Raw genomic sequence first — 11802 nt, 5'->3', positions numbered from 1 at the left:
AGTAATGACATCACCTATGAAAGGAGCAATGCATTACTTGACGCAGCCAAACACTGATCATGAGAAGTGCATTTCCCAAATATGTCCTTTCATTCTTTATATGTCAACAGAATAAGACTCCAAAGTAACTCAAACAGAGCATTAATCTCACCATTCCACCTGTACACAGTTGAGCAAGTAGCTTAAAGTCCGTTGCCATTGAGTTTCAAACGCTCGCTTTAAATCTTTCTGAAATGTTCATTGAGTCCAAGGTGCCGCGTCTGGAAGGTATGAAAACAAAAAAAATCACAACAACAAAAAAACAACAGATCAACACACGACGATCCTTGCCGTTGTGTCACTGGCCAGGGGAGAATACATAAAACATTTGAAAAAGGAGTCAAAACAGAATTTACAAGCACGATAAATATACACAGAGGGTCCAATAAATATCGTTCGTTATCTCAGAACCATTGACCGCCACGCCAGGAAAAAAACGTCCGTCATTGTATCCGATGGGAAGTTATTTCACCTCCAACAAGTAAAAAAAAAAATCATTTAGCATGGGCTAAAAGGTGAATTCATATCAGGGACCTTTCTAGACACATTGTGACACGACGCAGCATAAAGAAAGATAAGGAAATGGCAGTTTGTACAGGACAAGAAAAGGATCAATTCCAATATTTGTCTTACATTTCGATGACCTGTTATTATCTCATTCCACTAGCAGTTTTCTCCCCCTCGTTCAAAGCAAAGCCACCATGTCCCGACGCACTGAAGTGAGCTGCTCTGAGGCGTGGGACCTTCCCCTCTATTGAATAGGCATGTACGGCCAGTTGAAGCTGCTCCCGGACAGCAGCATGTCCCTTATCAGAGTTTCTATGGGCGTTTTCCCCACAAGACGGATGAAGAAGAGCTGCTCTATGACAGAGGAAGAGACGGTGCGGAGGGAAGGCAAGCGGAGCAGCAGCTTCCCGAACCGGTTGGGCTGGTTGGGATACTGGCTCCTCACGTACTCCTCTAAAGCGCACTGGGATTTCTCCTGCAGACCTTCCACATGCGCCACGTCCGACAGACCGCAAGCATCTGCACACAGAGACAAAAGCAAAGAAGCAGACGGGTCAGGACCAGAGGTGCAACCAGGACATCGAGTTTAAAGGCTGCAGAAAGGATTGATGGTTAAATGTTGCAGCGCCGGGAGGAAGGAACAAATGAGTGGATCAACTGGGACCATCAAAAATAACCACTAACTATTGCATTTTCTGGCAGAAATCATTTGGTTTTACTCTTGGACTTGAAACTTTAGTACATCACTGATCGCGGTGTTAAAGGAACGGGGCAGGCTTACGTACAAATTAACTTTTGTGTCTAGCTTTTATTATCTTATAATAATCAGATGTGAGTCATTCTGGGTGAAATTATCAAAGAAGCGGTAACGTAGTCAAGTCACCAAAATCCGCTGGCACGGCCGCTTGGAATAAATTATTATCTCATCAATGTCGTGCAGCATAAAAGTTGGCGCAAAAATGTCGTTTGTAACCATAAACGAGGAAATGGTAGCCCAGGCGGAGAGGTCCATCCTCTGTAGCGTGACCCCTCGGTTTGTACTGTAACGCTGCAGGCCGGATGGCAGCAGGGGTTAAAGAACAGTTTCTGTGTCCCAGTTTGAAGACACGTGTTCAGATGTGCTCATTGGGTTTAAAATAGAGCTGCACAGGGGACCTTTTTTTATATACTCGGCTGCTACTTATCCAGTTGATACTGTTAATGACCCGGCGTGTGTTACTCTGACACACAGCATCACTTATTTCAGCAAAAGTCGTGCAGTCGCTGTGAGGCAAATTCAAAGGCGTTCGAGATTCAAAAATAAATCTATTTACATGTATATTTCATAAAGGGAGGGCGAGAAGTTATATATATATATTTTTAAAAGAAACTACATGTTTGCTTCTTGATTATTTTAATTAATTATTGGATAAATAACTAAAAAATAACATTTAATTTCTCCGCCGTATTTGTGACTTAAATAGTGATCATTAAAATAAAACAGTCTGTTAGATTGCTGTATATTTTATATTAAGTAACAATGGAATAAAATGTTATCCATGACGATATCAAAAGGTAAACACTGCGCCCTGTTTTCATTTGTAAAACTAATGCGTAATTCATTCAAGGTTCAATTTGTATTTGATACTGTTAATAACAACAATTATTATAATTCACGTCATGATACCAATAAAGTCCCTTTAAGGGCTGACAAAATGCCTGAGGTCATAGGTCATTGTGGTCATTGGGAAAGAAATGATGAAGTTATATATTTTATTTAATGATTCTGGAGGTCCGAGTTGTGATAAAATATAAACGGTATACATATATGATAATAGTTGAATAGAAAATCTTCCATCGATCTTCCGTTTGTCCTTTTTGTCTTTAACAAAACGTACATTTTAAATATATAAAAAATACAAATATATTTGTGCTCTAAATCAGGGCATCTGGGAATATCTTAGAAAACCAACAATTTATGTGAAAATAAATTTAGATTTTTAACCAGCTATGTTTTTTTTTTACACCACCCTTATGCTTAGACATCATTATTATTATATTTAAATTAGGCAAGTCGTTTTGTTCTAACTTTTGGTCATATATAATCTTATATATATAAATATATGATCCTATATAATTAACTCTTTTCTAAAAAATCGTTTTTGTAATTGTTCAACCATCTTTTATATTTATACGCATGCACGATGCAATTTAAAATGATGTTTTTGGTGATATTTGTATATTGTTTTAACTTTAACAGATTGGTTTTGCTGCTCTTCAGACTCGTTTCCTTGGATCTCGTGTTTTTTTACCACTACACCCGCTTCACAGAAACAAAGATGGAGGCTTTGCTCTACAAAAACACCCAGAGAGAGAGAGAGAGAGAGAGAGAGAGAACGTTTACCTGTGGTGAACAGGACGATGGCCTTGATGCAGCTGTACTCCGCCGAGTCCACGTGTAGCACCTTGAGCTTCTCCACCTGCTCCTGGAAGACCCGGATGTGGTCCATGAAGGCCACCACCCTGTCCGCGGACATCGGCGAGGCGTGGAGGCCCGCGGCGGCGAGCAGCGGCGCGACGTGCACGGGCATGGAGCACTGCGCGGCGTTCAGGACGAACAGTTCGCTCCACGTGAGGCGGAGCAGGGCCACCTGGTCCGTCACCTGCAGGTCCGGGAAGAAAGGGATGTTGCGCGCCCACTCCACGGCGCTGAAGAGCATGCGGGCCGCCAGCTCGCAGATGTTCTCTATGCCCATGATGTTGTTGCTCTGCAGGCACTGGGAGCCGAACCTGGAGGTCGGGTAGGGCTCGGCCCGCAGCAGGAGAGAGATGTATCCCGATAGGTAGGAGTGACACTGCAGGGGGTCTCCGTTGGTCAGAGCAAACTGGCCGTGGTAGGACTGGGTGGGAAGTCGGCCCCTCTGGACCGCTGCAGAGAGAAACAGCACACATGTCAGGTGGAGCGGCATTTAGAAGAAACACATGCAGCGACGTCTGACACGTATTGTAAACACAAACCGCTCTCTCCAGCCACTGCATGCCATGTCTGCGGCTCCTCTAATGAGTGTTTTAACCCGCTTCTGGAAGGGAAAGCCACTTTCGGCTCGCTGCACGGGAAGCGGTTTTCTAGGCCACGACCTGCGGATAGTTTCTGTTTGTGAGTCGCAGCCCCCTCGTTTCAAAAGGTTTCCAATCCACGCCTAAACGGCACCATTCTGGCCCCGAAATCACGTCCTCTAATGTGAATTACACAAATAGTTACTTTCCTCGCGTGAACCTACTTTATGGGGCAGGGCCTTTGTTTTTTCTACTAAATTAGTGTCGCTAACGTTTTGTTCTACCTTATACAAAGGTGCAGTGATACTGTTAAAACTCTCAAATAGGCTTGGTTTATTTTTGGATAACAGTAACGCAGTCTACAGAGGCCGCTGGGCCTGTACGGCCATATTAGAATAATAATTAAAAGCACACACTCGCGCGTCACGGTCCACACATAATCTACCGCCGACACCACGCCACCTAAAGCTAAAAATAAAACGAAAAAAATAGAAGAAAATTGAACATGTGACATGTGATGCGGGCTCTGTCCGTCCGAGCCGCACAATGGCGGACATTAAGCGAACAGCCATGCTACAAGGATGCTAGGTCACCATTAATCTCTGCAACATCTCGAAGGCTAGCATGGACACTACTAGCCTGTCTCACACCAACACGGGCGGTGGGGGCGGGACAAAAAGAAAATATCTAAATATATATATATATATATATATATATATATATATATATATATATATATATATATATATATATATATATATATATATATATATGCATATGTATCTCGCACACCATACCATAAACTGTGTTGGAGATAATGCATCATGTAGTCATTAGCTAGCCCACACACACATGCAGCAATGCACGGCATTCATCTCATCCTACAGAAAGTGAGAGAGCAACAACAGGGGGGACGCCGGCCCGTACCTTCCCTCCTCATGCCCACTTTGAGGCATTTCTTGAGGCGACAGTACTGGCACTGGTTGCGGTGGTGCTGGTCCACGGGACAGTTCCGGTTGGCCCTGCAGGTGTAGGACAGGTTCCTCCTGACGCTGCGTTTGAAGAAGCTCTTACATCCCTCACACGTGAACTGTCCGTAGTGCTTGCCGCTGGACTTGTCCCCGCACACGATGCACTCGATGTGCTGGCTCTGCTGCTTGTCCATGGACGAGGAAGAGGAGGAGGAAGAGGACGTGTTGTTGTTGTTGTTGTTGGCGGCGGCGGTGCCGGACGGATGGGGCGGCGGCGCGCCGTGGTGCGCTCCGGCCGTCGCCGGGGGTACATCCAGAGAGGACACCGGGTTCATGTGTCCCGTCAGTTCGGCGGGCAGAGGCAGAGATGCGACCTGGGACACCGGGGTGGAGAGCCCCCCCTGAGTGTCCCCGACGCCCTCGGTGTTTCTCCACGCCACCATAGCCATGTCGACAGTCTCCGAAAACTTTGAGCGGCCAAACCCTCCCCTTCCCCCCCCCCCCCCCCCCCCCAATATTAACGCGCTCTATTTACCCTCGCCAATGACTTAACACGCGCTCAGGAAAACCGCAGCATTGTTTGACTAAATTAAATGCAAGTTACGCCCGACTAAAAATAAGAAAAAATCAATGGAGCTCATGAGATAACGACAATGTAATTATAACGCGCGACTTCACAAGTAAAGAGCCGCCAGTCACCCAGAAACAGCTTCGGCGCCGTCGAGATCGGCAAAAAAGAAAAGCTTCATTCAGACCGAGATAATGCACTTTAACATCCACAGCGGGGGGAATAAAGACCACGGAGCCAAGATTCCGCCACTGCAATGTTATCCCCTGCAACATGCATGTATACACATATATATAAATATATATATATGTATAGACACACACTGTGATCCTCTCTGTCCACTGTGTTCAGCTTTAAACAGGATCACCGCGCGCGCTGAGCCTTCCTCGGAGGTGGTGCCGCCGGACGCTCCCTGCTCGGCCGGCCGGGGGGAAGTTACAATAAAAAGACCACGGAGGAGAGACAGAGCGCGAGAGAGAGAGAGAGAGAGAGAGAGAGAGATGGGATGGATTGATGAATTTTGATGATGCTTTTCTCCCGGGACAGAGGAAGAGAGTGGGGCGTCCGCGCGTCACTGGCTGTGACTCGGTGACGTCGATGTTTGGGGGGCGGGACTAACGCGAGGAGGCGATTTGGGTCCCCAGTAGAATTTACTGTTGTTACTACATAGCGTCCATAGAGCGTGCTGAGGGTTTCTTAGCTCCATTATCTCCCGGCTCCCTCCTCGTCCTCTTCTCTCTAATGATGTCGTTTCGGGATGAATGAGTGCTGCACCTGCTGGACTACGGTATCTGCAGTGATTCGGTCATAGACGGGGGGGGGGGGGGGGGGGGGGGGGAAACATTATTTTAGCCCACGCTCTGTGAGCCTCTTAAAAGAGGCAAGAAAGGCCTGGAAGCAGATCCTAACTGCAGTAATTTGATGCCACCTAGTGTCATGAGTAAATTACGCAGGAAATTGCTTTTTTACTAAAGGGTTCACTTGTCTAGGCTAATTTTCTTTTGTGATTAATATTGTTTTCAATTTGCATGTGGAAGATGACATTTCATGTGTTCATGCAAAAGATGAATATTTCTGTAAATGACAATCTTATTTATTACACTAATATTACCCTGATCTTTATAACTGAACAGCAAAGAGAACACGTCTAGTACAGGATGTATTATGTATTGTTTTTGTTCAGAAAGTTCACAAGATTTTGATGAAATCCAAATACACATCCCTGCGTAGCCATGTGTATGAATATGAAAATCTAAATACGAGTTTCCATTATCCATAGGCCAGTTTCACCATACAGAAAGTATAAACACATTAAGTGACTTAATGTAAAAATGCATGATTGCACATTGAAATTCCACACTTTTTGCACAGGTATCGTAGATCGTGTACCTGCCATCTGAGTCTTTAGCCCCTACTGTGGGGCAGCGTCGCAACACTACGGGCGATCCCTGTCCATTGACTCATTTTATTTCCGTTCAAGGTTCAATTATGTTGGTGCTCATAGAGGCCCTTGGAAGCAAGTCATCGCCATGTGAAAATGTCTGTCTACTGTTGACTCATGTTGCACGAGTCCCGAGTCCCAGTGCGCCGGCACGTTCTTCCAAGCGGCCCGGCTCTGGAGTCATCCAGTGACTGCTCACACACGGTCTCTCTCACGCACACACACACACACACACACACACAAGCTCTGCTCTACCCGCTAACAAAACACACGGCTGACGTCTAATACCCATCAACAGTGGAAGGTCAAGGCTAAAGTGTGTACACTGGATGGCAATGATGCATTCCACCACGTTTGACTCACTGGACTCTCTATGGGGAAGTCCAGTTAACATTAATCACACACTTCAGAGTTATAAAGATGATACGCCCCCCATCTCCCTGTTTTGCCCTTTAAGACGGATCACGCATGGGGAGCTGAACGTTAGCTGATTGGAGACAAGTTGAGGGAAAGTATGACCAGCAGAGACCTGCTGTGTGAGCAGAACCACCAGGATGCAAGTGTTTACAGCACAGTGGGAGGCAGGCGCTAGCTTGCTTTTCATTTTTTTTAGGCTCCAAGGTGGCCAAGTAACATATCGTTGAATCAAGGCTCCCCGCTAAGCTGTTTACCCCCTGCACCAACCAATGGCACCAGATGGTTATCTGTTAAATCCAGCCAGTGTGTAACGTTAGGGCATATGCATTATGCAGCATATCAGTGTAGTCCTGCTCAGGATGGGAGTAATAAAGCAGTGACTGCCTCTGTAATTATCTTCAGGAAGAGAGCTAAATTGGACATGGACACACACACAAACCCACGGACACACACACACGCACAATCAGGATGGTCAAACGTTTTTAATTGGGAAATGCAGCAGTAAGCTTGGCATTTACAGTCAAAAGTGTAGTGTAAGCTCATTATGTTAATGAGATTAATGGTTGCGATCTAAAAGTACACTGTAGCCTCTGATAACCTTTGGCAGTGCTTCTTACTGGTGTCAGGCACGGCCCAACTAGGCACTCCTCCAACAATATGGAGGAAACGCCTGATTGTATGTGAAGATCAAACAAAAGGCGTTAAATGTAAAATGGGTATTTATTGTGGTGTTTTTCAGTTGGAGGCTTGAAATAGCTTGAGGCTGTTGTATGGGCTTAAACAAGTAACCATGAAAGAACCAAACAAAATCAAATGTGTAATGCACAAGTGAGTGACAGGCAGCTGTGGCTGAATGCATGCATGCAGGGAGGGAGGGAGGCCAGGTGCAGAAACACGCAGGCGTGACCTGAACTGACATACGGAGTGACCCGTTGTCTTCCTTATTCACAGGATGTCTGATGTTGACGCAAAAAATCCAAATTCACACCAATGACTAATGATTCAAGAAAAATAAATAGGGTTCTAACAGAGATCTGTTTTCTTATGCATGCATTTCCTATTTTGGCTCAATCCATTTTAAATCACAGGTCAGAATTCAGTTGCAATGTTGCAGAAATGTTGTCGTACTCTGTTTACAGTCCGTGATGCTTTCTCGGAACTGAGTGCAGCTAAATGTCTTACATAATGTGACCAGGCCTTAACCGTCTCATTGGAACTAACGAGAGACTGAAGGAGATGTCCATAAGCTGCTGATGGTACTTGCCCTCGCAGTCCTGAGGGACTTCTAATCCAGTCAATGTAAATCAAAACACTAGTGTGCTTTGACCGCGGCTAAGTAGGGGCTTCGAGATTACGTTCCGTTCCAAACGCTTTAGTTTTGTATCAAAGACCTTCATGTTTTATGTTTAAAGTTTCACTAGTGGTCGTCTATGTATATGAGCAAGCAACTATGGGCTCTGTGTGTGCTCCTCCATGCTCCGTCTGCACAGCCGGCTGCAGGTTTCTTCTAGTGCATTGTGCACTGGCTCGTCATTTTAAATCGAGTCCATTTAAATAAAGGTTAACATATTAAAAATATGTAGTTTACTGTATATAGAATACTGACTGAAATTGGAAACATAACTGTGCAAGTACTAAGAGTCTTTCATTTTCTCGGAATGCTTGCTGTTTTTATTACCTTGAAGCTTTTATAACAAAGCTGGAATCTCACAACTCGGGTTGAATTCTAGACAGATAACCTGTCCGTGGGATTAGCACACCTTAGCCTCCTCTTTACCTGTGACAACTGAACCTTCTCTGAACCCCAGGCTGCTGACCTCGGACTCCTCATGTGGGGAATTGCATGCTTAAGAGGCCCATAGTACTTTTGGTCATTGTCCAATGATAACGCAACTCTAGTGATCCTCCCAGTTGTGAACGGAGCCATTCTGGCGAGGGATCCTCATTAGGACTGGTACAAAGCCCTACTTAACCTTTGACCTCACAGAGAGCAGCACTCATTATCTCGCCCAGGATTAGCCCACGTCACCGAAAGTATCATCGAATCCAAACAACCCAACTCTGAACTGAGACACCATCTTAACGGTGAAATAAAATAATTGGCAAATGCTGTTGCAGCCTTCTGTTTCTAATGAGTCAGCATTTTAAATATTATGTTCATGTTGACTCCAGCGAATTGCGTGCAGAAAGGCAGTATTTGCCACCATAATTTGGGGAAAGTGTTTTTATAGACAAGAAAATAATGTTGTTGAGTGGTGTGCCATCCATTGTGTCTGTTCACTGGCTGATATGGACACTAACAAATGTAAAGAGGTGTTAAGCATCAGCATTCCCATTTCACACAGCATACCCTGTTTTTCTTTGCTATCCATAAATGGATAAGATGATGACACTTAACTTTAAATATTGCCAGTGACATATTCCAGCAGGTGTTTGGAGCAAACTGATGAGGATTTATTATAGTGTACTATAATGTAAAATAGAGTGAGTGTGTGGCCAGTATATGTGGGGCGGTCCTGTGAAGTTGTGATGTACTGGATGTGTGAAGGCCAGAGGGGACGCTTGTCTCAATGAAACACAAGCAAAGAAAAGCACACAAGCTTTTCTTGGTGCTTTCCAAGGCCACGTGGCACAAACGACTGAGGGACTCAGAGGCTTCCCTTTGCATCTGTATGCATCTGCAAACAGCTGAGGTAGGTTGCATAGTCCTTTAAAACGGGCATTATGCACAGGGAATTGGAATATAATTACTTTAATTTGGTATTTAAGGGATGAAATGTAACCACTTTTCTAACCACTTTTCCTCTGTAATACTCTCTTAGCACTCTTCATTTTTGTAGGCAAAACCACAACAAAGACACAAGCCCTCACCCCCCTACTTTTTACCCCCCCAATCGTCATTCAAAGCAAACACGCGTCTGTTGTCCTTCACAGCGGCACATTTCCTCAGACTGAGAACACTGTCCGGCATCTTCTTGATTGATCATGTATTTGTGTCTATTCATAGAGGCCAGATTCATCATTCCAATTTGTCAACCTGCTGCAGTGCTGAGTTAATTATGTGCAGCAGCGCCAGAAGAAGAGAGGCCTCATCCGAGTTTGTCCCCGTCCTCAGCTCGGCTCCAAACGAGCAGGCAAAGGCTCGGCCGCCTGGCACCGCGGGTAATCAGTGTGATGAATGCTTTAGCGGTCGCCTGCCTCGCTCGTGGTGTGGTTGTGCCGCCGTACCTCTGGGGCCGTGGGGCCCGTCAGGTAATGGATGCTTCTGCTGCGGGACCATCCCTCAACCAACAGCGTTACTGCTACTCAGGAGGAAACAGGGTTTCACGGGGCTTTATTTCCCCGCCGGAAACAGCAGGGCTTCTTCATTTCCTGAAGGCATCTAGGCTGGTTGTGGCTGCCAAGCGTGTGTTTGGAAGGTTACCAGTAGAAGCTTAGTCAAGAGATATGTAATCAAGAAAGGCCATTTTAGGTGCTGCACGCAGGAGGTACAAAGGCTTGCAGTGACCCATTAACATGTGTTAATACTCTGGACCCTGAGCTGCAAGCTTCTTCATTCGTACCCTCTGAGGGATTTGCTTACAAGCCGTCGCTGCTGACATGATGGATCACATTATTAGATCGTGGCAGCGCAAGGACAGGCGGCAGCTGGATTTGCAATTCACACCCTCTTTTGAACATGGACCTCTTCTGCGTGAAAGGGATAATTGGGCCGTTGTCACTGAGTCAGAGATTGTTGTTTTTTTAACAATGAATCAGGTCAGCCGTTGGAGCCACGTCAAGGGGCTGGGAAGACATTAGTGATGTATGCAGAATAACCCTGTTTGCATACAATGTAAAGAGGAATACAGTATAATTTAGTCGAGATATCCTAATTCAGGTCACATGGTGATTCGGTCTGGTGCATGAACAAGAGGGCAGAGGCAGCCTCCAAGGTCCGGCTCTTTGAGCTGTCATTTCTGCACCAGCTAATGGCCTGTGCTTAACTCTGTGCCTTGACTTTCGAACCCCACTGTGACAGTGATGAATAATGTGAGCCACATAAGGCTGAATTCCCCGCCATGTCATCCGTGTAGCGGAAGCTGAATGGGTTGACTGTCACAGACAGGTAATCCATAGGTGTATCAGTCAGAAAGAAGGAAAAACTCGAGTCCAGCGGATCGTTGCGATAGCGGCCGACGGAGCGTGAAAGACAGGCAAGGTCGTGGAAAGGTTACTTCTGGGTCCAGGAGGTGAGACTCGGGGGATGTGGACACGTCAGTTGAGCAGAGTCCCCGGGTCAATGTGAAGACAAGTGGAAGACACATTTCTCTGTCAGCACGCAGAGAGCCCGCACGGGTTCAGGCTTTCGCCGTGAAGTCCCAAGTCATTGAGTCAATAGCCAAGGAACATGACACAACCTCTCAGAGTCACTCGGCATCAAGCGGAACAGGGAATGGCATGCTTTCCATTTCACTGCACCGTGGCCCCGGCGAGACCCCATCTGCACTCGAGAAACAGGAGCGCTCCCAGCCCCGGCTCTCGCATAAAAGCAACGCCGCAACGACCCTGCCCCCCCCCCCCCCCCCCCCGACACGTACGCCGCTCCTTCTAAACAGCGGTACAAGGTGATCCACCGGTCAATCCATAACGCCGGTTATTATCTCCAATGGCGGTCGCGGCAGGGCGGGGGAGGGCGGGGGGGGATAAACACGCGGGCTTACATTCCAGGAAATTAGATCATGGCAAAGCACAAGCACATTTCTATTAAACCCATGTCAGGATTTATCTTCTTCTGTCGGTGCGTTTAGAGCAAGAAGATGAGATGTGACCTTCCAACTAAT

General features: G+C 46.1%; 1 protein-coding gene across 1 annotated transcript in view; it reads right to left on the bottom strand.

The window, feature by feature from the left end:
• The window catches only part of LOC119197988 (COUP transcription factor 2-like), a 5643-nt gene extending 599 nt beyond the window's left edge, over nt 1–5044 (bottom strand). Inside the window, exons 1-3 of the mRNA XM_037454749.2 lie at nt 4510–5044; nt 2930–3454; nt 1–1065 (exon numbers count right to left, since the gene is read on the bottom strand). The exon at nt 1–1065 is cut by the window's left edge and continues 599 nt beyond it. Of these exons, the coding sequence (XP_037310646.2) occupies nt 791–1065; nt 2930–3454; nt 4510–5002 (1293 nt within the window). The 5' untranslated portion in view covers nt 5003–5044 and the 3' untranslated portion in view covers nt 1–790. The remainder of the gene's footprint in view (nt 1066–2929; nt 3455–4509) is intronic.
• Nucleotides 5045–11802: the final 6758 nt, after the last annotated feature.

This window comes from Pungitius pungitius, chromosome 4 (assembly GCF_949316345.1).
Source record: "Pungitius pungitius chromosome 4, fPunPun2.1, whole genome shotgun sequence".
NCBI classification, from domain to species: Eukaryota; Metazoa; Chordata; class Actinopteri; order Perciformes; family Gasterosteidae; genus Pungitius; species Pungitius pungitius.
Note: the sequence above shows the minus strand (reverse complement) of the source record. Positions and strands in the feature narration are given on the sequence as shown.